The sequence below is a fragment of the Chrysemys picta genome, chromosome 25, assembly GCF_011386835.1.
Source record: "Chrysemys picta bellii isolate R12L10 chromosome 25, ASM1138683v2, whole genome shotgun sequence".
Lineage (NCBI taxonomy): Eukaryota > Metazoa > Chordata > Testudines > Emydidae > Chrysemys > Chrysemys picta.
The window spans coordinates 13865346-13892351 of record NC_088815.1 but is presented as its reverse complement, the minus strand read 5'-3'; the positions used below and the strand labels follow the sequence as shown (position 1 = coordinate 13892351).

The following is a 27006-nucleotide window of genomic DNA, read 5'->3' as shown; positions in this document are numbered from 1 at the left end:
ATCCATGTTTTCCTCTCCATCTTCTAGGTGAGCACAGTCCAGCCACTGGGGCAGAAGCAACGATCAGAAACCGCCTTAGACAGTTCACCTTTGGCCATGCTCCCAGCTGCAGTTCGCTACACAGAACTAATTCCTCCCAACTGGAGGCCTCCTCTTCAGGGTGACAATTTCACAGGTGCCGCTAATATCCTTTCTGTAAGCTGATGACCTTTCAGTGACCTGGGATATATATGTCACATTTCAATTGGGGGGCCTTGTCCCGCCCTGTCAACAGAAGCCCTCACTGAATGCGCGAGCGGCACATTTCACAGTCCTAGGGTAACAGGTGAGTGAACAGTACAGTGTGGGAAGTACTTGGGGAAAGAATTGCTGTTTTCAGTAAAGGGTAAAGTTAAATTATAATAGAGAGGAAGGGTGGCCTTGGGCACAGCAGGGGGATTCAGGAGACCTAGGTTCAACCCCCGGCTCCTTCAGACTCCCTGTTTGACCCTGGGCAAGTCACTTTGTCTTTGTGTGCCTCTGTTTCCCCATCTGTAAAATGGGAAGAATAATTTTCCCTTTCTCATGCCTTGCGTCTGTATCGTACCCTGGTTGGAGCAGGGAGCGTTTCTTACTGGTGCCTGTGCATGTACAGTGCCTAGCACAATGGGACCTTGCTTTGGGTGCGGCCTCAAGATGCCACTATAATAATCGTGTGCGTGCGTGTAACCACTATCTTCTACTGGATGCAACCAGAACTGCTCAGCTTTGCGTCTCAATACACGGCAGTCGGAGGTGTGATTGCAGCATATGCAGACCTACCTGATCCAGCTCAGGTATGTTTACACATGCTGCAATCACACCTCCCAGTTGCAGGGTGGACATGCTCTGTGTGGCATTAACCCTATACTGCATTTAGCCACTAGAGATTCTCCCTTAGCTCAAGGGACCTGTGCATTTGGAACAGGAGGATGTGAGTTTGAGCTCCACTGCTGCAGTGAAGGTGAGAGGGCCACGCTGTTACTCCTGAGGGAATTCTGCGCCAAAAAGTTAAGAATTCTGCGCCAAAAAATTAAGACGTCTACTCACAATATTTTAAAATTCTGCTAATTTTGTCAAATAAATGTGGAGGCTCCAGCACGGCATTGGGGAGCACAGGCCACTGGCTGCACACAGGGCCGGCTCTACCATTTTTGCCACCCCAAGCAAAAAAAAAAAAAAAAAAGCCGCTCAAACTGTGCCGCCCCAAGAATGGACAGAATGCTGCCCCTTATCATGTGCCGCCCCAGGCACGTGCTTCCTCTGCTGGTGCCTGGAGCTGGCCCTGGCTGCACAGAGGTGGGAGATCATGGTGCAGCTCCCCCCTGGGACACAGACTCAGCAGTGAGGCTGCACCCAACCCTGACACAGCACAAGGACTGGGCCTGCCCCAGAAACACCCCAGGGCCCTGCCCCTCCATGCCAGGTGCACCAGGTGTGGGCAGGCAGGTTCAGCAAGGCAGGATCCAAGTGTGGAGGGGCTTGGGGGGGATCCAGGTGTGAGTTGAGAGGATTCTGTGTGGGGCAATCTGGGTCCTGGCGGCTCAGTGGGGGATCCAGGTGCGGGAGGGATCTGGATGTGCAGTGGCTTGTTGGGGGGTTTGCGGTGAAATGGTAATGGGACTCTGCAGGGGGGTCCAGGTGAAGGTGGTTGGAGCTCACAGGGGGGGAGGGTTCTGGGTATGGGGAGCTCAGTGGGATGGGGATCCGGGTGCGGGTGGCTCATCCGGGTGGTCCAGGTGCAGGGGGAGTGGGGCTCGATAGGAGGGTCTGGGTACAAGGGGGTCTGGATGCACAGTGGTTGGAGGAGCAGCTCCCTGTACAGGGATCCCTCTCCATGCAGCTGAGGACTGATGGGTGCAGGAAGCAGGGGGAGGGGAGTTGGCAGAGCTTCCTTTAGCTGAGGTAGAAATCTGGAGGTGGGTCTGACCCAGCACTGGATGCCACGCAGGGGAAGAGCAGGACAAGCAGCTGAGCCTGGCGCCGGGTTGGAGCCACCAGCCGGGTCTTCGCCAGTTCCGCCCTCTGCCCCACAGTGATTTACCTCTCTGCTGGCTGCTCTGGGCACCCGAAACATACTGCTGAGGAGGGTCACATGACCGCTCTTACGGCTTCCCCGTCAGAAAGTCATTTTTCTGTGGGGAAGCAAAGAAATCTGCGGGGGACATAAATTCTGTGTAGGTGCAGTGGCACAGAATTCCCCCAGGAGTAACGCTGTGCAGCACAGAGGTCACTGTAAAGCCAGGCCCATGGATAGTATTATTGCTCCTAAGGTTAATTTGCTGTAGTGGGGCACATGCTGGGGTTGGGTGTTTCCAACTCCCCTGCCCCCAGGATGACAATCACGGGGTGCCTGGGTACGAGCCAGCGGAGGGGAGATTTTGCTAATCCTGGACATTTTGTAACACTGGACAAACAGCCAGAACAGGAAGTGCTGCACCCTGAACCTCCCCTGCTCCTGTAATGGCCTCTGCCACCCTCCTTATCTGCAGGCCTTTCAGGAATGCACAGCTTGTTTAATGTTCTGGAAGGCCCTATGGGAAGCAGACTGGAGATGCTGTAAATGGCCCCTGTTATCTGGCGGGGACAGCTGCGAAAGCAAACAGGGCTGCTGGCAGCCGGGCAAGCAGAGGGGCTGCTGCCTGCCAGGGAAACTGAAACGCAGGGTATTGCACCGCAAGCTCTGGAGAGCGGCCATGCACGTTAATATCACACACGGCGGGGGAAGGGACCCTGAGTGGGAGCGCAGGGCCGGGAGGGCAGGGGGTCCCATAGGGGAGTGGCCCGAGGGTGGGGAGTGCAGTGGGGGCTGGCTGGTGGGACCGGGGGTGAGCCCGGGGGGCCGGCAGAAGGGAAACCTAGTGCAGAGGAGAAGCTGGGGGGTAGCTGCCCTGGGCCAAACGGACAAAGGTCAGCTGCCCTGGTCACTGGGCTGGGGTCAGTCCCCCCAGACTCCAGGGGCAGCTGTTAGATCTGGGGCAGGGGCAGGGGCATGTGCCTGGCACCGGGGTATCATGGAGGATCCACTGCTTCTTCCCAGGGCCTGGGACTCCAATATCTCCTCCCAGCCCTGACTCCCCTCCCCTCAGGTGCTGGCTCCCCTAGGGCCCCAAACACTAGGAGAGACAGGGAAGGAAGGAGGGAGGGAGGCGGGTGGGTGGTAGGGAACGAGGAAGAGAAGGGGAAGGAGGGAGGGAGGGAAGGGGAAGAGGAGGACAAAGGAGGGAAGGGAGAAGGAGTGAGGGGGAGGGGAGGGAAGGGGGAAGAGGAGGACGAAGGGGGAAGAAGGGAGGGGGCGGGTGGGTGCTAGGGAAAGGGGAAGAGAAGGGGGAAGGAAGGAAGGAGGGAGGCGGGTGCTAGGGAAGGAGGGAAGAGAGAAGGATGAAGGGGTGAGGGGGGAAGGAAGGAAAGAAGGAAGGAAAGAAGGGTGAGGGAGGGAGGGAAGGGGAAGAGGGGGACGAAGGGGGAGGAGGGAGGGGGAAGGTGGGTGCTAGGGGAAGAGAAGGGGAAGGAAGGAGGGAGGGGGAGAGGGAAGGGGAAGAGGAGGATGAAGGAGGGATGGGAGAGGAGAAGGAGTGAGGGGGAGGGAAGGGGGAAGAGAAGGGGAAGGAAGGCGGGGGGGAAGAGGAGGACGAAGGAGGGAAGGGAGAGGAGAAGGAGTGAGGGGGAGGGAAGGGGAAGGAAGGCGGGGGGGGAAGAGGAGGACGAAGGAGGGAAGGGAGAGGAGAAGGAGTGAGGAGGAGGGAAGGGGGAAGGAGGGAGGGAGGCGGGTGGGTGCTAGGGGAGGGGGAAGGAAGGGAAGAAGGAAGGAGGGAAGGGAGAAGGAGCGAGGGGGAGGGAAGGGGGAAGAGAAGGGGGAAAGAGGGAAGGGAGAGGAGAAGGAGTGAGGGGGAGGGAAGGGGGAAGAGAAGGGGGAAAGAGGGAAGGGAGAGGAGAAGGAGTGAGGGGGAGGGAAGGGGGAAGAGAAGGGGAAGGAAGGCGGGGGGGGGAAGAGGAGGACGAAGGAGGGAAGGGAGAGGAGAAGGAGTGAGGGGGAGGGAAGGGGGAAGAGGAGGACGAAGCAGGAAGAAGGGAGAGGAGAAGGAGTGAGGGGGAGGGAAGGGGGAAGAGAAGGGAGAAGGAAGGAGGGAGGGAGGAAGGGAAGGGGAAGAGGAGGACGAAGGAGGGAAGGGAGAGGAGAAGGAGTGAGGGGGAGGGAAGGGGGAAGAGAAGGGGAAGGAGGGAGGGGGAAAGAAGGAGGGAGGGGGAAGAGGAGGACGAAGGAGGGAAGGGAGAGGAGAAGGAGGGAGGGGGAGGGAAGAGGACGAAGGGCAGCAGGCGGAGGGAAGGGGCCGGGCAGGGGCGGGACCGAGGAGGCAGCGGAAGGGGAGGAGGACCGCCGGGGAGGAGGAGGAGGAGCAGCGCGGCGGCGGCGGCTGAGCCCTGCTCTTCGGGGAGGCCGGCGGAGGGGCCCGGTGGCTCCAGCCCCGCAGCAGCAGGAGGCGGAGCGGGGGGTGCCGGCCGCGCCACCCGCGATGTGGACGCAGCACCGGCGGCGGGGGGCCCCGTAGGGGCGATCGCGGGGGGCGGGCGCGCCCCCAGCCCTGCGGGGACCCGGCTCCGCGGGGCGCTCGGACTCCGGCCGGGGCAGCGGCCGCTGCAGCAGCGCGTCGGCTCGCCCGTGCCCCGGGGGCTGCAGGGGGATGCGCCCTTAGCCGCTCTCTGCGCGCTGCCCTGCGCGCTGCCCGGACCTGCGCCTGGCGAGCCCCCGCGCACCCGCCCCTGGCTGGCCAAACTTGTTGGACTTGTTTTTCCGGCGCCGGCTGCTCCCCAGGTGGGGCTGGCCGAGCTCGGCTTTGGGGGGCAGAGTAAAGGGGCTCGGGCCCAGCCTGCGCCTCTGGAATTTTCAACGCTCCTGCCCCAGCGCAGCCCCACGGACTAACGGGGCGGGTGGAGGGTCACAGCCCGGAGCCACGCAGCGATAGGGCGGCTAGACCAGGCCGGAGTTACCCTCCTGCGCCAAATAACCATTCACTCGCTAGGTTTTGCTCTATTCCCCCCACCCCTCCCACCCCCGGCTGATTTGTTTTTCCCATTGGAAGGCATCGCTGATTCCTCGGGTTGCCCCACGGAGATATGGCCATGGTGGCTGGAGGCTGGGGAGACCCGAACGGAGACACCAACGGGGTGGACAAGGGTTACCCCAGGACCTCCGAAGAGGACTCGGTGTCGCCCCAAGGTGGGGTGAGCGACCAGGAGCACGGGGACGAGGACAAGCCGGGCATCCAGGTGGACTGCACGGTGTGCGGGGACAAGTCCAGCGGGAAGCACTACGGGGTCTTCACCTGCGAGGGCTGCAAGAGCTTCTTCAAGCGGAGCATCCGGAGGAACCTGAGTTACACCTGCAGGTAGGGGCTCACCTGGCGGGCCTGGGGCCTGCTTGGGTTTGACCACTAGAATCAGAGACGTGTAGGCCTGGAAGGGACCTCGAGAGGTCATCTAGTCCAGTCCCTGCCCTCATGGCAGCACGAGTACTATCTAGACCCCATCCCTGACAGGTGTTTGTCTAACCGGCTCTCCAATGAGGGAGATTCCACAACCTCCCTTGCCCCAGGCCTGCTCCTTGTGCGGCCATTTACCCCAGTGCTGTTGGGCCCTGTTCCTGGCCTCTCATGTGGTGCCTTGCACCAGCGCCAGTGATGAGACACGGTGCAGGGCACTGTGCAGGCTCTTCCATGTGGTTAGATTTCCCGTCTCCAGCTAGCGTGGCAGCTAATTAATTAATGGCTGTACGGTTCTCTGCAAACGTGCAGCGGTTGTTATTATGAATCATTCGGTTCCCCAGCGCCTCAGCGGAAAGCAGCCTTTTAAAAAACTTGCTGTGGCGGCTAATTCGAACCAAAAGCACACATCCCCTTCTGTTACGGAGCTCGATGCTCCTCTCACTCCGGTGTAAATCGGGAGTAACTCTTCAAATCAATAGGGGTACAGTAACTGGTTAGTGGCCTTGACTCCTCTTAGAAGAAAAATACTTTTCAAGGCAGAGAAGTAAATACAAGGCAGATCTAGGCTCACTTGCATGTATGGTACTGTAACAAGCCCTAGGCGTTCTTGCAAATCAAATTTTGCATAACGGGACTTGCTAAACCAGTAGATTCCATAAGAATGGCTACCTACCAGCTTGGGAACACAAGTGATTTCCTCAGCATTGCATCTGAGTGTCTATATTAACAGAACTAGTCATTCACAGTCCTGGTCACGGTGGAAGTCATGAGACTCAAACCTGATCAAAGAGCAAGTTGTGCTGCTGTATTTATCGTGCCGTTTCTGACCCGCTCTGGTCTCAGTTCCTGTGGCCCAGATTCAAACTCCCCTATGTACCGTTCGGTACCTCCTCTTAGCTGGGGGCGAGATTGATTTCCTCTTTATCCTCCGTTCTTAACAGCAAAAATGCTGTCATGTGAAACTGACGTTAGGAACCTTGTGTGCATGAAATGAATCCTGTAGCTGTTAAACTTTGTGCCATTATTTTTGTCCCCCGCACTTTGGGTTTTGGAAAGTTGCGATATCCTAAAAACCTGCTTTATGTTGCCACCGCTATGAATTCTGGGCATGTGGACACAACACGTTCAGTGAACCTTTGCTATAGCACTGTCCCGTGCCCCTGTTTCCCCAAATCCTGATAATGATGCTCACCTACTTTGTAAAGTGCTTTGATATCTACCGATGAAAAGCACTAGATAAGAGCGACCTATTCTTGTTACTTGAAATATATGTATCCTACTGAAAGTACCAGCATTCTGAATTACAGAGGGGACAAAGGACAAATGCAAAGAATGTTTGTTTTTGCAAAGAAAGAAGATGGATTGTCTGTTGTTGCTTAGTAGTTAGGTACAAATGTATTGAGAAAAGTAGCACATCCTTCCAGCTGGAACTTCAAGGCTGTAAATGTATTTTTTCGCCTCTTGGGTCAGAGCATGGATTTAGGGGTTAGTGTATTCGCTTTGCACTCAGAGAAATGTAGGATGAAATAAAAATGTTTGTTAGTACACCATTCCTAAGCCAGGGCATATGCAATGCTTTCCCCAGGCAGTCCAGTAGTGGGCTTCCTTAAAGGATTCACAGCAACATCAAGCCAAAATTGCTCTAATTTGAATTTTAAAAACTGAGTTGGATGCAGTTTAGTTCTTGTACTAAATAATGACACATGCTAATTGCATAATTAGCGCCATACACACCTCCTGTGTTCTCACATTTTCCTACAGTGTGTCTAGGAGAACTTGCTAAGAACTCTTGGCTTTAAATACAACTATTTAAGTTTTAAAATAACATGAAAAGCTATTTTCTTTTTTTAAATATTTTTTTTGGCCCTTACTGTAACTCGAGGCCTAGAGTCTCAGCTGGTAGAAATCAGTTTCGCTCTATGAAGCTCAGGTTTTGGCCTGGGCTGTCAGAATGGACTTGGACCAAAAGCACTATTCATACCCCGGTTTGTCTGTAGTGAATTTCTAGCCCTCTTTACAGAAGGATTTGTGATACAAATGGTTTCTCAAGCTCCAGCCCAAACCGCTGTACCGGAGCCCTGGGATGAAGATGTCATCTGATGTTTAGATTTATCGCTTCTCCACTAGAATAACTTTTGATCAGCAACACATTTTAAATGTGTTAAACACAGCGGTGAGGTTCAGGGTAAATTAATTCCTGTATGAGCGGTTGTCGAATCCATACGTGGCTCATCTCTGGAGTCATGTAAAAATTAGGATATTCATGTCAGGATTCCAAGGTATAACCAAATGCTTTCACTCACGCCGGCAACGGGTGGGATTTCTTTGCGGATTGACTGGCCACCATGCATGGTTTACATTTTTTTCCCCTGCCTTTCACTTGATCATGCGTTATTTTGCTAGTGATCCCATTGAAACTATAAAGTCAGAACCAGTCCTCTGCTTCATTTGCAAGCTTTTATACCATCCTCATGTCTGTGCCTCGTCCCCCTTGACAAACTAAGGTGCAAATTCTCAAACTCTCCGCGCCCACAGTCGGGGGCAGATTTTTCCAAAGGGCTCAGCACCCAGGTGCTCCTATTGTGACGCTTCCAGCCATTTTTGTTCAAAAGACCTCCACACCCTATGTGCCGAGCGGCTTAGAAAATCTGGTTGCTTATTTTACTGCCTAATTGGGAGCAGAGCCCTTATGAAAATCAGGCCCCAAAGGGGCGACTGCCATGTCCTACTTACGCAGGAACAAAGCTCAAGGTGGCAATTTGCAAAATTATTTGAGAACAAGGGGCGGGAACTCATCCTGAATGCACATGATCAGATTTTGGGAGTATGTTAAAGCCTCCTTCCCACCCCACTATTTACTTCTCGTAAATAAAACAGCCCATTGCGTTCAGTCGTGAGCTGGGCAGGAAACGTCTCTGGCTGAAGAAGGCCCATGATTCCAGACACCGGGGCAGTGCAGCGTCTGAGTGCTGTGAGCGGGCTGGGTTTGGATCCCGGAGAGACTCTCCGGATAGCCTTCCCTCTTAGGGGTCGAAAACCCGGGTTTTGTTCTCCCAACATCCATTGCTTCACATCTCTGACTATGGGACCGTGCGTCTCATACCGTGAATGTGATGGCAAACGGGGTCTGAGCGCAGAGAAAAGGGCCGCGGCGCTCAAGAGAAACAGGAGACTGCGTTATGCCGAGCTCCGAACTCCTGGCTTTGATTCGGCAAAATCCTTGAGCATGTGAATCTGCTCATCAAAACCCTTAATGTGTGCAAGTCTCCTTGAAGTCGATGGAATTTCATAGCAGGCTTAGATGCTTTTCAAAATCAGGGCCGAAGGCTTTCATGGGGCTTAGGACCCCTGAATTATTAATATTTACCATTGTTTTCAACCACTCCTGATCAGAGCAGCAGGGACTGGTAGTCATGGGTCCTGTCTGTTTACTTCTCTGGTTGTTTTTCCGATTCACATCTTGTCTGGCCTTGACCCAAAATGTAAGGCCCAAAGTGATGAGGATGGGGATGCGTTTTCTCTTGCTCGTCCCTGTTTGCACATGCGCTGGGCCAGGAGACGGGCCTGTGAAGACGGGAGCAGGGCTGGTAGGTTGGTTCCCCACCTCTGCTCTGACTCAACCCCCCCTTGGCTATCAGAGCGACCCTGCTGAGTCATTTACCGCTCTGCACAGTCTGTAAAATCGATCTCGGCTGCTGGAAAGCGTCTGGGCGGGTTTTGCAAGCCTCGTGCTTCGGGCCGGGTTGGGAGACCCTGACCCCCGGTAGCGAGCCGTGACTGGTGCGTGCAGGACCTGCTCCTAGCTGCAGAAAGGGACTCACGTTTGGGCCGGTAGTGCTTGAAAGCATTGTTACTCCTGTAACAATAATGTCCAGGCTCTGCCCGGCTCTCTGTTGGGCCTTCTCTCATCCCTCCTCTTCGTATCCTTCACCCTTCCTTGCGTCCCCTCCCTTACCCAGACGCTCTTTCCACCATTCATCCCCCCCACCCCCCAGTGACCTTCCCCTCAAAGCTCCCTCGGGCCCAGATCCTCAACTGCTGCAAGACACACAGCTCTCTTGAAGACACGGGCGTGAGGATTGTCCTGGGTCTGCATAGCCCATCTATAAAACAACACAGGAGCCAATGCGGTTGCTCATAGGTTTCATTTCTTTCCTTCTCCACTTAGTTTTCAGTCTACTTACACTGGACACTCTGGGGGGGCAGGGCCCAGGCGTTTGCAGAGCCTACCAAATATGGGGTGCCACCCCCATTACCAGTAACACTAACGGGGCAGTGCATTGTCTAATGCCCCGCTTGGTCCATTTCAAAGGAGTCAAACACAGAGGAGAAACAGGCAAGCTCTGGTCGTTCCCCAGTGACTGACTGTTCCGGGGGTGCTGATTCTGCAGAAAACTGGGTAAATGTCACCCAGGCCTTGTCTCCGTGGGACTTGCCCAGTTTTCAGTCTAGCTAAAGGCAGGCGAAGATGGTGTTTGCAGTGGTGGGGCCCCGCTGAAGATGGCGGGGGGGTGGAGATTGTGAACCGGTGTCTGTCCTGCACTGGTTTCAGTGGCGCTCCGACGGTTCAGGATCTGGCCCGGTGACTTTTGCTGTTGACTTCAGAGGGGCCGGCGTTGTGCCTTCGGCTTGAGCCCCTTCTCCAAAGCGGAGTCACAATTGCACAGGGGCAGATAATGATTTAACCCTGCCTACCCTAGAGGATTGCCCCCGCGAAGCCAGGCAAATTGCCCATGTCCACAAGGCCTTAGGCAGGCAGAGCTGAACATGAGACCCCTGGAAATAAATCTGTAAGTGCTTAGTACCTGGGAAAGCAATCAACAGGCTTTAATGGGGCGGGGATTATGATCCTGTTTACTTTAGCAGGGCAGGTAAATGAGTTGTGTGTGCTGGGAAGAGAAGTGACCCTTCCCCTCCGCTGCCTGGAAAGGCCTGGGATGTTCTCATAGGAAATAGCTGGAATTCTTCAAGCGTCTGGGAACAAAAGGAAGGCTGGCTCAGCTGTTTTCAGTTTAAACTCCGCTGCCCCCTCCTTCATGCTGGGAAGGCCGAGCCGCGTGGGAGAGCAGCTCTGGCGGGGTGGGGGCCAGACCCTTTCCCGAGCAATGGATCCAGGGCACAGTTCACCCTGTGCAGATGGGCCAGCCCGGGACTAGCCCTCTGGCCCCCATCTGGGGAAGCGCTTGAGTGCTTGAGCGTAGCCCTGTGCCAGGCAGCCTGTTCTTCAGCGCCATCCTGAATAAAAATGCTTTGCTTCCGGGGGGCCTAGGCCGAGTGCTGAACCTCATCCAGGGGTCACAGCAACGCGGGGCCGTTCTTGTGCCCCAGGAGAGCTGTTCGGCGAAGCAGCGTTTCTGCCTCGTTGTCCATGTGTGCAGGGCCTGGCGCAGCGGAGTCCCTGTTTCTGTTGAGGCCTCTAGGCCCAGCATTAATGCAATACGACGCTCTGCCCAGTCTGTCCGTCTAAAACACTCCTCAGGCTCCCATTGCTGGAGTATCTGGACCTTTCAAAATCTCTAATGTATTTATCCTCCCAACCCCCCCCATGTGGCAGGGCACTCTTATCCCCATTGGACAGGGAAACTGAGGCACAGAGCGATCACGTGACCTGCCCGAGGTCCCACAAAGGAGTCTGTAAGTTGAACCCCAGTCTCGTGCCCGATCATCCCCACCCTCGCCCGTACTTACCTAACAAAACACACGTCTCCTCTCGGGTCGGCACTTTCCTACCCCCTTGCAATGGCGTGTTGTTGTCTGATTTGCACACAGGTCTAACCGAGACTGTCAGATTGACCAGCACCACCGCAACCAGTGCCAGTACTGCCGCCTGAAGAAGTGCTTTCGCGTGGGAATGAGGAAAGAAGGTAACTCGGCCCGCTGCTTTGCCAAAACACCTTCCCCGAATGGTGGAATCTGGCGCTCGCTAGCCAGCCGGGCATAGAGGAGATCCCAGCGTGTGTGAGGGGTGTAGCTGGCTCCTGTGTCAACTGCCTCCCACACAAACACCGCCGTAGGGGGCATGGGGTGGAGTGGTGCCACGCTGACTCCCAGCCGGCCTATGTCCCCATGGGGTAGAGAGACGCGTGCTAGCTGCGCGCAAGCCAGCATGCTAAAAGTAGCGGCCTGGACATTGCCGCATGGGTAGCTGCTAGAATACAAGCCTGCCTAACACACCTAACAACGCTCCCAGCTGCAGGGTGGGTGTACCCCTAGAGACCAGAGCAAGGGGACGTAACTAAGAGCAACCTCTGAGCTGCTGTATCTTAGGCCGACAAGCTGTGGCCAATGCAAAGGCACTGTGAGAATCAGTGCAGAGTAGATCTAGGCCTGTCCTCCCCAGCGTGCATTGGTGCATCTTAATGAGGCCCAGATTTGCGAGAGTTCTCAGCCCCCAGCGGCTCCCATTGTGACGCTGATGGCCGGATTTCCAAGAGACCTCCGCAGCCAGCGAGCATTCTTGAAAACCCGGCCGCTTGGGTTGATGCCTAATGGAAACCGAGCTTTCTGGAAAGCCAGGCCCTCGGGGCACGAGTTAGAGCGCTGCTCTGGACCGGCTGGAATGCCAGTTCTTGAATTGCTGTTGCTTGGAAACGGGAGGCGGGCTGCTGGTTAACTGTTAGCTGGGATTTCATCGAGGCTTTAGGCTACCAAAACCCATTGAAGTTCCAGGGGAGACTGGACAGCCAAGAGGGCCCTTTGAAAATGCCAGCCGTCGTCTGCGTGGATCAGCACCGGGGGCGGTCAGTTACATGCCTCCTGGATGGGTGGTTTTCAAAGCGCAGAGGGCAGCTAGGTGCCCAAATCCCAGTGGACGCCCATGGGATTTGGGTGCCTAACGCTTGCGTCTGCCTTTGAAAACCTCCTTTAGTATTTTTAAACACTGGCTGTTCCCTGCAACTAAACTAACCCCTCCGGTGTCAGGAAGGGGCTAGGATTTGGCCATACCTCCCCCACCGGGGCTTCCTCTGCCACGAAGGGGATTGCTGCAGGGGTAGGTCCAGCGTAATGGCCCTGTCCTCTTCCCACAGCAGCTCCCAGTCTACGGGCAAGGAGTGGGCCCCCTGCAATCCAGCTACTCTGGCCTGTAGGACAGGACCGTTGGAGCCGGGCAACAGTTAGAGCGGTGCCCGGGGCTGCTCTAGTTTGAGCGCGTGGTCAAAAGGATCCCAGCATCCCCATAACCTGGGAGGTGCAAAGGTGGTATAAACTCCCCACTCTCCCCCAGCCCCCTCCAGGGCTCTGCCGGGCTCACAATCCGAACCAGTGCCTTTTGAGAAGGGGACAAGCGTAAAATCCCCCCTCCCCCCCCAATGCACCCCGCCCTGTCTCGGACAGAGCAGCTGCAGATTCTCCTTTTGTTTGGCTTTTAGAACTAGTAAAAGCTGCTCCCCAGCTGCCTAGAAAACCAGGTGAGGAAATGCTACAGCAGAGGAGGTGGTTGCTGGATCAGATCCCGAAGCTGAGGCCCAGCCAAACGGCCTGTAAATCCCAAGGCACGCGCTTCCCCAAGATGTGACTGGACATGTTCTAGGGAGGATTAGAAACTCCAGGCCTGATCTCCTCTCTCTCTCGCCCCAGCTTCGCACGGGTGCAGTGGAATTGCTCCTGCTTTGTGCCAGCGGGAGCAGAACTGGGGCCTCTGGGAAACAGGGGTAGATTTTTAATCAGCGTTAAAACCAGCCCTGAGGGTGGGTGGGTGGGTTGGGGGAGTCAGGAACTCCTGGTTCCTTCTCTTCGTAAGTTACATTCCACCCCCTACAATTTCCACCAGTGGAGGATTTTGCCCCCCGTGTATCTTGTGCACCGTTGATGACATGCCAGGGACTGCAGTTGGAGAGACGGAGCTAACACCCTTCTGCTGGTTTGATGCCAGCAAGCCTCCTTTGAAGTCAGCGGAATTGCCCCAAGGAAACAGTCGAGGATCTGGCCCTTACCACGATGTCCTGTGGAGCGCACCTGCCACCCCAGGAGCCGGCCAGGAAATCCCCGTGCTGATTGTGGTATCTGGGAGCAGCCGTTATTGTCACAGTGAAATCCCAGTCTCAGGGCAGAATACAAAACCTTTTCAATCTGCCCTTGGGCGGCTCCCGTACCAGTCCAACAGGTGCTGTTTGTTTGGAAAGCCAAAGCCTTGGCTAGATTCGGTGACTCACCTGGAGCCTTGTACCAGACCACCTGACCTAGCAGCTTTAAAGGTCGCAGATGGAAACCGAGACGAACTTAGAATAATCCTTTGCAGTTCCAATATTGACTCAGTTATGCAAATTTCTGTGGCAATGCATCGGGGCGGGGGGGCGAACGGCGCAGCAGATGGACTTGAGAGGTGGCAAGCTTAGCAAACCCTTTCCCACAACACGCCGTTGGCCGGGGGCACTCATTGCCATAAGATAGCACTGACGCTCCGAATGCAGCAGAGTGGTTTTTAACTGAGGCAGAACATTTCTATGGAGAATGAGAATATCCAAAGTTGTTGTAGGAAGCATTAAAAATAACCAAGAGCTTTGGAGTGGCTATAAATCCTCATGCTTCGGGGCATAAACCGATGGAGGTCAGGAAGGAATTCCCCCAATTTTCCCATAACTGTCCTTCCTTGTTTCTTGTGCCTTCCTTTGAAGCAGCTTGTTTTGGCCACTGTCGGAAGCTACTGGACTAAATGGACCATGGGTCTGATCCAGTTTGGCCATTCCAAGAGCTTAGGTTTGCAATCCTCATTTGAACAAAAGAGTTTAGGCTAGAGTTTTCAGAAGCAGCCACTCATTCAGGGTGCTTGACTTGAGACCCCGACTGCCTGATTTTTCAGAGGGGCTGCTGCCACTGTTGCTCCACGAGGTCTGAGAGCAGAGCTGGCCGGACAGGATGGCTAGCTGCAAGCATTGAGGTTTCACTAGGGCCTTGGGGGTTGCTTGGAAAGGGAGTGACAAGAAACAGAGTCCTGCTGGGAAGAGCTGACAAGGGTTTTGAGCAGTGGAGCTGGCAGAGTGATTTGCACAAGGGGAAACATAGGACATTAGAGACCTACTTAGAGTAGCGTGGGAACCCCCATCAGGGATCAAAGCTCTATTGTGGGAGGGGCTGTACAAAGCACCGAAGACCACAGTCCCCATCCCAGATTCCCCACCCACCCTGCTCCTTGTGCCATTGTTGACACCAGTGCAAAGCGAAACACTATGGATGTTCCTCGATGGCATTTCACACCCAATTTGTCTTGGTGTCAGACCACAAGGTGCAAGGCTGGGGCACGAGGTGTCAGAGAGGATGTGATGAGAGGCAGGGTGGGGGAAGGATGGGTAACAGCATGAACAGAGTTTAGCAGACAAAGGAGACGTGAGTTTTAAATTCACCACTCGCATTTTGCTTGATATCAGGCAGTATTTGTATTTAATAGTCTCTAGTTCTTCTCTAGTGCTTTTCACCTCTGGACCTCAAAGTGCTTTCCGCGGGAGGTCAGGCTCATTCACCCCCTCTGTGAAATGGGGAAACTGAGGCACGGAGAGGGGCAGTGACATCCCCAAGGTCTCCCAGGAAGCCAGGCCAAAGCTGGGACTAGAATGAGAGGAACAAGAAATTCTTCGCTCCTCTCCTGAAACTCTTTGACGTGCATAGCCACGTTTCCGGTGGCATTCAGTAAGATTGGGTGCCTCTGCTGGCCAGATTCCCAGCTGGCATAAATCAGGAGGGAGCCCATTGCATCTGATTTTCAGAGGGGCCGGGCCCCCATGAAATTAGCACCTCCTGCTTGCAGTCGCTTTCCTTTTCCACGGCATCCCTTCCCTCCCCGTGTCTGCGGGTTGTCAGTGCAGGCTACAGGTTTGGAGACAAGGCGCGTGCTGTCTGTCATGACTTAAGGTTCTGTGCTTGCCAGTGAAGTCACGTGCGTGACATCTGTTAATGAGCATGGCGAGAGCAGCTGTGCGCTGGGCCCCAGCGGGCAGCGACACTCAGTGGATTTCAGGCTGTGCTCAAGGTAACAGATTTAGGCCCCGAGTCAGCAAAACCCTTACGCACCCGCTTGAGTTGTTTACACTGCTTAAGTGAATCGGGGCCACAGGACAGATCCTCTGCCGGTGTGAATGGGTGTGGCCCCTCCGGGGATCTGACCCAACAACTGGACGGGTGAGGGAAGTGCCCAGGCTGGCCTGTCTTGCAAGCTTCAAATGCTTGGATCTCCCCGGGCTGGAAGTTGGGGGTGGGGGAGTTTCAGCTACGTTCGTGGGACCGAAGTCCATTCTTGATGCTCATGACGACTCCTGGGCCATTCCCACTAGAAAGGGGCCAGCACTTGCCACTTAGCTGTGTAAAGTTGGATGCTTTGATGAGTTTGCAGTCGTGCTCTGCTGAGCCCAATGGGAATTTCTCAGTGCACGCTGGACTGGGACCCAGGAGATCTAGGTCCTCTCTTCCTGGCTCTGCCACTGGTCTGCTGGGTGACTTTGGGCAAGTCCTTTCCCCTCCCCGTGCCTCAGTTTCTCCATGCGACACACTTTGCGCTCCACTGATATAAAGCCCTAGGTAGTATTATTGAAGCTGCCTAAATACGGAACTAGGTACCTAACTTTAAATACTCAACTTGAAAATCACAACCATTGTTCCGGGCAGATTCCACCTGGCTGTGGGCAAAGATGGAGGGCGGTGGGATCCCTCTGTGGTTCAGCTAGCCAGAGCCTATTTGCTTCTCCACAGGCCGTGGTAGAAATGTAAATAGCACAGGGAAGAGATATTAGGAGCAGGACTTAGTTTCCTCCTTCCAGGCGAGTCGGGCGGCATTGTTGTCACTTACTATGATTTAGAGCTCTAATTTAAGTGCTGCAAGAACAGCCCATAAATTAATTACCAGGGGCCAAGCAAACAGTGGGTGCTAACGGGGGCTGAAAAATCGCTTTCTTAGCACGCGGTTAGGAAGAGGAGCACCTCCAGGGTTAACAAGTGTACTGAAGATGTATGTTTCCATTGCCGAGAAATGACCTTGGCTAGCCGGCATCTCACTACAGAGCAAAGGGGAGGAGGGGGGGAATTAGAACATCACGTGACTGCTGGGAGATTAGAAACCTGGGCTCAGTGCAGTTTGGAATCCCACCTGCTAATGGAGATGAAGTCCGCTGTCCCAGAGGCCAATATTCTCTGCAGATTGATTCTGGGTTCCCTTAACCCTCTTGCAAGCCCCCGTGTGGCGCTGATCTCCGTGTTCGGCTCTGGGGGCTCCTCGCCCTTAACCCCAGCAGTCCTCCCTGCTTTTGGTGCTAAAACCAGGCCTATCACCCAAACGCTCTGGGGGCCTGCGTCTGTCAGCAAGAGTCATTCAGTCCCTTTTGCTCCAGGCCCGAGCTCTGTTGCTTATCTCTGGGGTTAGGCATTCATTTGCAGCTAATTAGGCAGTGGGGGAGGGGTGATATCACCAAGGTGCTAAGGAGGTTTATCTTCTTTTCAGATCAATATTTCTAGTGTGTGTAACTGGCCAGGTATGCGTAATGTACCTCTCCAAGGGCTGGATAACAGCCTGCTACTGAGGCCAGTTAATGGAGTGACCCTTTGAGCTCTGAGGCCTGGGCTGTGGTGCTGAAGGTTTGAGGCGCCCACTCGGCTGGCAACCCGGTCCTTACGCAAGGCGATTACAGCTCTGTCCCAGTGGACCAGGCATTGCTCTGGGAGTCTGGCTTCGCCACAGAACTGCTGGGTGACCTTGGGCAAGTCACTGCCATGCTCGGTGCCTCAGTTTCACCTCCCACCCTTTGCCTGTTTAGACTCTGAGGCAGGGCCTGTCCTGGATTGGATACAAGTACGTGCCGCTCCAAGCCTGCCAGGCCCTGATCTCGGCTGGGGCCCCTAGACGCTACCGTAATACTCATAACCGCGACCGCCTCGTTTTGTAGCCGCTTGCAGCCTCTGTGGCGGGGACGTGGGCCCCAGTGTAGACCCGGCTGGACTAAACGCGTGTTGCGATGGTAGCAACCGCACGTGACGTTGCCGTGTGGGATCTAAGCTCTCCTCTCGCTTCCTTTCCAGCTGTCCAGAGAGGGAGGATCCCCCCCACCCACTCCAGCACCAGCCCGAACGCCATGCCCAGCGGAGAGTATTACAACGGGCAGCCGGTCTCGGAACTCATCTCCCAGCTGCTCCGGGCGGAGCCCTACCCGACTGCCCGCTACGGCTCGCAGTACGCCCAGCAGGGCAGCGTGATGGGCATCGACAACATCTGTGAGCTGGCGGCCAGGCTGCTCTTCAGCACGGTGGAGTGGGCCCGGAACATCCCTTTCTTCCCAGAACTGCCGGTCTCGGACCAGGTGGCCTTGCTGCGCTTGAGCTGGAGTGAGCTCTTCGTCCTCAACGCCGCGCAGTCGGCCCTGCCGCTGCACATGGCCCCCCTGCTGGCCGCGGCCGGCTTCCACGCCTCCCCCATGTCCGCCGACCGCGTGGTGTCCTTCATGGACCAGATCCGGATATTTCAGGATCAGGTGGAAAAACTGAACAGGCTGCAAGTGGATTCTGCTGAATACAGCTGCCTGAAGGCCATCGCCCTCTTCACGCCAGGTGAGTGGCTGGTGCATGCTCATCTTCATGACGGCGTCACGGCTAGAGGGGCCGGCCGCTGCACAGACACGGTCCGAGCCAGGCCCTGCCCCCAAAAGGCTATAGGCTAAATAGACAAAGGAAGGATCAGTATCCCCATTTTACAGGTGGGAAACCGAGGCAGGGAGCAACCAAGAACCAGGTTTTTAAAGGTATTTAGGCACCTAAAGGTGCAGGTGGCTGCTAGTGAGATTTTCAAAAGCAGCTAGGCACCTAAGTCCACCAATACCTTTAAAAGGCTGGCCCTAAGTGGCTTGCCCCAGGCTGCCCTGAAAACTCCTCCTCTTTCTGTGTGTCGGGATCTATGGATCTATATGGCACCCTCCCCGTCCCCCCCAGGAAGCCTTTGCACTGTATGACCTTAGTGCAAAGCCCCGGAGTTGTAATTAACGGATATCTAGGGAACAAGGATGATCCAGTGTTTTGGGTGCTTGAGTGGGACATTCCCTCCTCTGCCACTGACCTTCCCGCGTGACCATGGGCAAGTCACTTAGGGCTAGCCAGGCTTCGTCCCTCGGTTCTGTACAATGGGGATAGTAGCACTGCCCCGGGGGCATTGTGAGGATAAAGATGCTAACGATGGTGAGGTGACGGGGTGTGCATCAGAAATACCCTCCATCGAGCCAAATTAGCACGAGGGGGAGGCAAGCAGGCGGGTAGGTTCTGGGAGTTCTGCTGGGCGTTGCCGCTTTCCCCACAGCTTGGTGCAAAGTGACCTTAATTTATCGACCTGCAGGACACGTTGCCTGGCCCGTTTCTCCCCCTGGCTGTGCACGACTTGGGGATGCCCTGGTGACTGGCACAGCTGGGATTTGCCAAAGGGCTTAAGGAAGTTCCCTCTCCCGCTTCCTCCAATGCTCAGTAGGATTTGGCTGCCTGGCTCCTTTGGGTGCTCAGCTGTTGGTGGTTGTGGGTGGCCCCAGGAGCGGTCTCTCGTGTGTGTAAGGGTGGTTACAGAGCACAGAGAGTTGGAGATAGAAGGCCTGTTGCTTCCTATACACAACTAAAGATCGCGTCAGTGCGCAGGTGTGTGATACGATGTGCCCCCGCACTGCTGCCTTTCCTACTGATGTCATCTCCTGCTACCAAAAAGACGGCGCTGGAGCCTGGGATTTTCAAAGTAACCTAAGGGCTTCAAGCACCCAGGGTAAAATTTTCCAAAAAGCTACTAAGTTACTGGGGACCTCAGTCATGTTGGGTTTCGATGGCATTTAGGGGTAAAACTTTCAAAAGTACCTAATGCTCGTGGTGTTCCAGTGGGTGCCTAATTCCCATAGGCTCCAGCCTAAAGGTAGCGACTCCCATGCGCATCCTGTGAGCAAGGTGACTTTCCCGCGGGGGGAGACGCTCCGTGGGATGCCCGTAATGGTAAAGCCCCAGATACGTCAATGGGAACCGGTTAACTTTCTAAGATAAATTAAAGAGCCTTTGCCCTAAGAATGGAAAGACTTGTATCGATTAATACTGCAGCACAACGCAAATGGTATGTCCCTTTAAGAGCCGTTCTAACCTCCAGCCAAACTAGCAATTCGGTTGGCCTGTGTATCCACTGCAGTCGTAACAAGGCACAATCCCAGGGGTCCCTAGCTCCCGAGGGGGGGCTAGCGGAGAAACCTGGCTATCTAACACTGCCTGGCCTGATGCCTCTTCCTCCTTCCTAAAGAGAAAACCGAATAAAAATGACAGGATGGGCCCTTTAAAGGATGCGCTAACCAGAGCCGCCTGACAACGTGGGGTTCTAATTCAATCACCAATTGTAGCTCGTCAGCCAATCAGCTCGTTCTCCTGCCCGCTGCCAGCTAACGAGACGAAGTTTCCGTCCTCTCACTAATCAAATAGTCCGGGTTGGGTTTTCTGGCGTGTAGCATTTATATTAAAAACCCGTTCGCGCTACTCCCTTGTGGTTGGATTAAGCACCCGCAGGCTTTTTCTTGTTTTGTTTTTGTTTTGATAAGAGTCCATTTGCGTGGGGGCCAGACAGTAAAATGTTTGGCTCGCAATAGTGGGACATGCGCGCCAGGCGTCTAATGCAGCGTTGCATGGATAGCTACCGAATGCCGGTGATTGGATTTAATTGGGAAATGTGACAGGAAGGTCAAGGTAGCCAAAAATGCAAGATGGGAGTGGGGGAGGCGGGGGAGGAGAAAAGGATGTTCTAGGACTTGTCCTGACTGCATGGCTACTGCCATGTGACAGACAGGCACCGGCAGGCCGTGGCTTGATGCCTTTCCACCTCCGTTTATCTGGGCCGGCAGATACCCCTGCCAGGAGCTGCTGGATGGGTAATAAAATAGAAGCTGGCAGTGTTTCTGCATCAGCTGGCAGGGTGAGTTGCTCATACTTGGAGACTGACTTCAGGGAACTCAAACGAAAGCTGTCAATGCAGGGTTGGCAGGCTCTGCCCGGCTACATGATTGTGTTCGTGGCATCTCAGGGCTCCTGTGCCAATGCAGCCTGCAGTGGGAGCAGCGGGTCTACCCTGGGTTTACACTGAAACCAATCTACGCCGTCACACTAAGGCTTCCCGCGGAGCATTTTTGCAACCGTGCTGCTCTCAGGGGCGATATTGTGCCGCAAGAGGTGGGGAGGGTTTCAGCCTCGTGTGTTCGTTTGAGGAAGCTTTGTCCCTGCTGGCCGATTACAGTCTAATCCCTTGCTTTATAGAGCGCTTTCCATCGGAGCGCAGTATCGTTATCCCCATTGTATAGATGGGGAAACTGAGGCACATGTGGGGGGGGGGTGACATGCCCAAGATCACTGAGTGGGTCCAATGGCAGAGTCAGGAATTGACACCCACGTCCCTTACACCCCAAGACAGTGCTCTATCCACTAGGCAATGCTGTCTTCTAGCCCAGGCATAGATTCTGGCCCTTCTGTGGCCAAGGGAGGGAGGGGAGCGGAAGATCCTGTTAAGAGACTTCACTAGGTTAATCCAACTCTTCCAGGAAGTGCTTAGATCCGAGGGTGATGGAAGCCCTAAGATAGGTCGGTAGCGCTACCATGGTCTGCTGTGCTTGTGTTCCCTGTTCTGTGCTGGTGGCCCCTGGACTGGGTGGGCTGCATGCCATGGGCCCCGTTCATCTCCCCTGCACCTGGCAGAGCAGGAGGAGTTTGCTTTAGTGTGAGTGGCTGCAGAGGGTGCAGGGCGATTGATGAACTGGCCATCTCGGGGCCTTCTGGGCCAAGGAGGTGGGAGTGCCAATAACCGCCCTGCTGCTCCAGTCACGGCCCACCATCTCTCTGGGCGGTGCTGGTCCCCCAGGAGTGTTAGCGGCGGCGCTGGGTTGGATACGGGGTAACTGTGAGCCATGTGATGGCCTGGGACACACACGGTCAGAGGAGAGGATCTAGTAGTCCTGCCCGGCCTTCGCATCTCGGAAGTGGAGCAGGACCGTGTGTCTGGTGGGGACACCCGGAGCTGTGCAATCTCTGTTCCCTGCTAACAATTCTCCCCTCTCCTTCCCCCCTGCCTTTTGCAGATGCCTGCGGCCTCTCGGACCCTGCCCACGTGGAGAGTTTGCAAGAGAAAGCTCAGGTGGCCCTGACCGAGTACGTCCGGGCCCAGTACCCGTCTCAGCCCCAGCGCTTTGGCAGACTCCTGCTGCGGCTCCCGGCGCTCCGGGCGGTGCCGGCTTCGCTCATCTCTCAGCTCTTCTTTATGAGACTGGTGGGGAAGACGCCCATCGAAACACTAATTAGGGACATGCTGCTGTCTGGGAGCACGTTCAACTGGCCTTACGGGACAGGGCAATAGGAGACAGCAGGAATTCTCCCCTCGCGGTCCCAGACGCAGCTCGGGAAGCCCAGCCTGTTCCACCAGAAACCCTTCCCAGCTGGGCCTTTTGCTGAGTGGTTCCTGCGAGGCCAGAGGCTCAGGCCTGCGCGGTTCTTTTCCAGGCCGGAATCACAGACAGTGTGGTCCCCCACCCACGTGGCAACATTAGTTAGCGCCTCGCCCGGGTGTTGCCCGTCAGCACACACGGAACCCCCTCCCCACCCAGGGAGTGGGTCAGCAAAGGGATGGAGCCTTTACTTTTCTGGGATGACTTTTCAGAGGGCTACGGGAGATGGCTCTGGACAGATGATGACTGGAGCCAAACAACGGGCGGGTTGTGCGGTCGGGATTTGAACTTTATTTTTTCCTTTTTAGAAAAACCTCTCTGAAGGCAAGGCAGGCTCGAACTCCTGTCCCTGGGGTACCGGGCAGCAGAGGTGGGAAATGACTGTTGGCTATTCTGCTGATCTGCCGTTGCCTCTGAGCCAGTCCGGGGCAACCGGGGCTGCAGGCCTCTCCTCCCCCCATGTCTGCCTTTTGTGCACGAGCTAAATGACAGATGTCCGATAAAATAGCCACCAGCCGTCTCTGGCAAGAGCCCTAGAACGTAGACCAGGGGGAGAGAGCGAGGGGCCTGTCCCCTAGCCCATGGCAGACAATTAGAGGGAATAACAGAACTACCCCGTGTCAGACGGGTTAAAACAACCCAGTTTGGGAAGGGAGATGAAGCCGTACGCTCCAGGGATGAGCCAGGGGCAGGGACTGGGGAAGGAAGGAGGGGGTCACGTTAGGCTTTCACGTGGGTTCTTGCATCATCTCCGCTTTCAAGGCCAAAGGGACCATTGTGATGTATCTGAGCTGCTGCCCCAGGCCCGATGCTGTTACCCAGTCAGACCTGCATCTAACGCAACGACTAGGGAGAACCCAGGTGTTGGCCATGGGCTGACCAGGCCACAGGTCAGATCCAGTCTGGCCTTCCACGGGGGAATTGTTCCCTGGACCGGGCGCTCCACTGCTTTGACCTGCCTGCTTCCCTCGACCCCTGCAGGCAGTGGCACTTCCCTGCCGTTCAGCCCGAATTCACCTTGGCTCTAGCTACACGATTCCTGGCCCGGCGCGGAGACTTTCCCCCCTCCCCTCCCATTCATTTCCTCACTCTATATTTTACATCGCTCAGCTCAGCTCAAGCCAGTCCCGCTCCGCCTGTGATCCTGTCGGGGAAAGTTAGCAGCCGCTTTATACCACAGACCCTTGTATATAGGAAACAGCGTCTCTCCCTCCCCCCGCCCCGAGCTGTTTCCCTCTCCTAATTCTGCTGAGCCTTTGAGGAGAGGTAGTGAGCTTGAAGGCTGCGCACATCTGAAGCAGAATCTCTGCATGGCAAAATGAAAAGCAGGCAGCAGTTATTAAATCCAGGCCAGGTAGTGGGTAAATCACTCTTTGCAAGGGCAGGGCTGGCCCAGATTCAGGGTTAGGCGCTAAACCGGTAAGTGGGGCATGGTTTATTTGTCCTGTTGCAATTGCTGGTACCCGTGGGAATTGCTGTTGCAGAAAGAACCTAGTGGGGGGGGGGGGGGGTCAGTGCAGAGCGAGGCAGATCTGGGGCAGACCTCGTTCCTGGAACCGAGTGGCCTCTGCCCCACTAGCCACGCTGCTCCCCAGTGCTGCCTCAGTTTCCAACCTGCTCCCCAGTGATGCAAGCCTGAGTATCCTTGTTTTAAACAGGCTCAGCACAGACATGGGATCTCTGAGTAAACAAAAGCCAGAGGGGTGGAGGACTTGTCATTTAGAGCGAGCCCTGATTCTAACCCCATTAACTGAAGTCAATGCAGATGTTTCTTAGGAAGGGGGGCTCGGTTTGGAGGGGAGGGGGGAAGGCACTGGCCTTCGACCATACGTGCTGGGGTGGGAATGAGCTGCCTGGATTTTGAATGCCTGCCTCCCCCACTTCAGTATAGATTGCAGGAGACTTTTCAGCACAGCAGCTACACAAATCTTTGATCCAACTCCCCTAAAAACTCCTTCCAAGGAGCGATCTCGTTTCCGTCTCCGGAGGCTCTCCATTAAACACACTGGCACCCACTGGTTTTTAAAGGCCGGAGAAACAGCTGCTTTGCAGCCACCTTGCGGATTCGCTTTGCCTGGAGTTAAGCCATGGTTGCCAGGTGCCTGGGAGCGACGAAGCGCTAAATGTTGTTATTACACATTCACGTTGTTGCGCCAAAGCGCTTTCCTACTGGGGAGGCGACTAGGACCCTGAACCTGCATTTTCCAAGTGCGACTAGGGATTCTGGGGACATCTCAAAGGGGCATGACTTTCAGAAAGCAGGGACTGGGTGAGCTCTGAAAGCAGAGCCCCCTTTGAGGGCGTCCAGAAATGGTGGCACCCAAAATCTCTAGTCGCCCTTGAAAAAAACGAGGCCCTGGATTCTGCTGTTCTATGCAAAGAGCCTTAACACTAAACCCGATTGCACTTAATCCCCGAGAGCAGGGGCTTTTTGGTCACCCAGGGGCATTGTGGGATATTATCACATGTGGCAAAACCAGCTCAGAGCGACAATACTTGAAATTTTCAAGTCAGGTTGGGTGCCCCGAAGCGATTTTTCTGTTCAGAAATAAGAACCAGACGCGCCCCTGAATCCTGCTTGGGAATCGACACCCCGTTCCGGGTCCCTAAGGGGCTGAGAAATGAACTTTCCCCCATCACCAAAGCAGAGTGTTACTGCCGCTGTCGGACTGATTGTCTCCAGGGAAAGCACGCCTGCAAAGGCCTCCTTAGAAAAGGGCTCAGCCAAAGAATCACAATAATAAAAGTGTGTTTTATGCTTCTGGGTGGTGCCTTCTTCTGGAATAGACTTTACTAGACCCAATAGCGCGACCCGTATCATGCCATGACTCCTTGTCCCCCGCTAGGGGCTAGACGGGGTAGAGACCGTCTCTGCTCCTGCTGCCTGGGCTCTTGGCCCTGGGCCTGGGCACTTCTCGGCCCCATGAGCTGCCCAAGTCTGCTAGTTCGATGCCACTGTTCAGCTGCCCCCTAACCCCGCCACCAGCTGGAATTTTCCAAGCACCCGAAATGCCGCTGCCGTGTGGCACTTCTGAGCCCTTGCCCGCCCAAAGCCGCCTGGTCCTGAGCTCGGAGCCAACTCTGAGCAGCCCCTGGCCTGGCCTGGGTGCCCAGCACTAGCTGAGGCTGTGTGTGACGTTGGCAGGCCAGAGGGCGGCTCATGCTAGCTCTCTAACGTAAATCACAAGTGGGCGACGTCACATAGCAACCTCGACACTGTAACTCTTAGGTCCGACGCTCACGCTCTCGGGCAGCATGTGGCTTGTTCTGCTTACCTGGGAATGGCCATGCTCAATGGCGATACTGTTTTGTCGGGTTGTGGGAGCGTTTGGGTAAATGGCTGTTTCCCGACATTTACCAATACAAATCTGACCTTTCCACACCTCTCCGTGGAGCGGACTTGAGCTGCTGTCCGGGATGGTGTTACAGTAGCATTCTGTATGATAGGGCCCCAAAGCCCGTACTCCCCCAGCCAACGGGGAGTTACAACCCTGTCTGTAAAGGGATTTGGGCCTAATTCACCACTGCACCTTGCACCGGCCCTGACACCAGTAGGATGTGGGTGTAAAACATGACGGTTTTCATGGGTTGTAAAATCCTCCCTACTTTGCCCTTGTGAAAATGTGCACACAAGGTGCAGGGCCATGGAAAAGACAAGTCCATTTAATGCAACCATTATACGTAGGTATCGGGGAGGGTGACAAGACCTCCCCCCCCCACTTTCTTGCGCGTAATTCAGTGGTGTAATCGTGCAGGTGCCTAAACCTGGGGCTTTTGCAGTAAAATTGGGCAAAGATTGAGGATTAAAATGCAGGCAGGGTTCAGGCTCCCAATTCCTGCAGCGGGATTAGGACTAAAGCTACTTTTCAGAAGCCGTCTGGGCAAGAAGGGCCTTGGGGTTTGAAGTAATTTATAGACAATAGTTCACGTGGCCAGCAGCTCAAAGTGCTTCACACACTGCCCCGCCCCGGCAGCCATGTCTGGGGTGGAACGCAGCAGCCGTTTCACAGTGTAGAACAGCTTGCTTTAGGACATGGAGAATGAAGTGCAGCAGCTTGAGGGATCTGGCCGGTGAAAGTAAGAGAGAGAGAGAGTGTGTGTGTGTGTGTGTGACACTGCTAACTGTCACAGCCCCCAAGATACAGCAGCTGCCCCCCCCCCAACGAGCCCATGGGGCAGAGCACAGCAGACCCTCATCCCGCTTAAAGCTCTGACAGCAGCTACAGGCCTGAGAGGATGAGCAGCCAGTGCCACGCGTCACCTCCCCCCGCTCCCAGAAATCAGGAGATTAGCTAAAGACAATCAGGCGCTTTCACAGAACGATACGTTTTGGGGGAGGGTTCCCCCCCCCCCCTCAATTTCTTTCCTGTTTTTTTGAGCCTTTAGGGGTCATGATTTTCAAGCTATTTCTCTGCACCCGCCAGGGCTAGAGGCTTCTCTCTTGAAACCAAATCTCGTGAATCCCATGCCTCCAGGTGCAGGTGCTTTAAGAAACACACCCCACAATCAAAAGCCAAAGCGTGGGCAAGACAAGGGCTGGTCACATGGTTCTAGTGGCTCCTCCCCAGTCCCAGCTGCTATCTGACCTTACCGGACACTAACTGCGCCTTGAAACCCTTGTCTGCAGCGTATGCAGGTCACATGGGGCAGCAGCCCACAGGGAGACCGCTGGGCGGGCAGGGGACTGAGTCCGCCAGACTGCACCAAACGGGAGTCAAGACGCCCACAGACCAACCCCCTCTCAACCTGTCCTGGCTCGCTTGGCCTGCAGAACTCAAAGGGCTCTAGGAAGGGCGTGAAAGGGGACGCACCCGGGGTTAGCAGTACTCACCCGCAGGGCCCGAGAGGCAGCAGGCAAACGGCCACTTTAGGGTTCCAGCAGCTTCTCTCTGCCAAATGTATAGAGCTGCCCCCCAGCAAGGCATGTGATAAGAATGCAACCCTGGGGTGGCTGGGAGTGGGAACTTCGCTGGCAGAGCATGGCTGGCCTTGTGGGTAGGGTGACCAGATGTCCCGATTTTATAGGGACAGTCCCGATTTTTGGGTCTTTTTCTTATATAGGTTCCTATTACCCCCCACTCCCTGTCCCGATTTTTCAC

General features: G+C 55.3%; 1 protein-coding gene across 3 annotated transcripts; it reads left to right on the top strand.

The window, feature by feature from the left end:
* The first annotated feature begins 53 nt into the window (after positions 1-53).
* Positions 54-24669, top strand: NR2F6 (nuclear receptor subfamily 2 group F member 6). 3 transcript variants are annotated; one of them, XM_042861954.2, is made up of 6 exons: positions 54-325; positions 5100-5405; positions 11271-11365; positions 12872-12910; positions 17502-18026; positions 21545-24669. In XM_042861954.2, the coding sequence occupies exons 2-6, from the start codon at positions 5134-5136 to the stop codon at positions 21817-21819; spliced, it is 1206 nt and encodes a 401-aa protein (XP_042717888.1). In that variant the 5' UTR covers positions 54-325; positions 5100-5133; the 3' UTR covers positions 21820-24669. The 3 variants fall into 3 exon arrangements, with proteins under 3 accessions (XP_042717888.1, XP_042717886.1, XP_042717889.1); XM_042861952.2 differs by lacking the exon at positions 54-325 and adding an exon at positions 4381-4831; XM_042861955.2 differs by lacking the exons at positions 54-325; positions 12872-12910 and having other exon boundaries at positions 4384-5405.
* Positions 24670-27006: the final 2337 nt, after the last annotated feature.

What these genes read in the sequence shown, in the direction of transcription:
- NR2F6 (XM_042861954.2), top strand. Translation starts at nt 5,134, where the DNA reads ATGGCCATGGTGGCTGGAGGCTGGGGAGACCCGAACGGAGACACCAAC. An exon ending in AACCTGAGTTACACCTGCAG is followed by an intron (nt 5,406 to 11,270) that starts GTAGGGGCTCAC and finishes ATTTGCACACAG; the next exon opens with GTCTAACCGAGACTGTCAGA. An exon ending in CGTGGGAATGAGGAAAGAAG is followed by an intron (nt 11,366 to 12,871) that starts GTAACTCGGCCC and finishes TTTGGCTTTTAG; the next exon opens with AACTAGTAAAAGCTGCTCCC.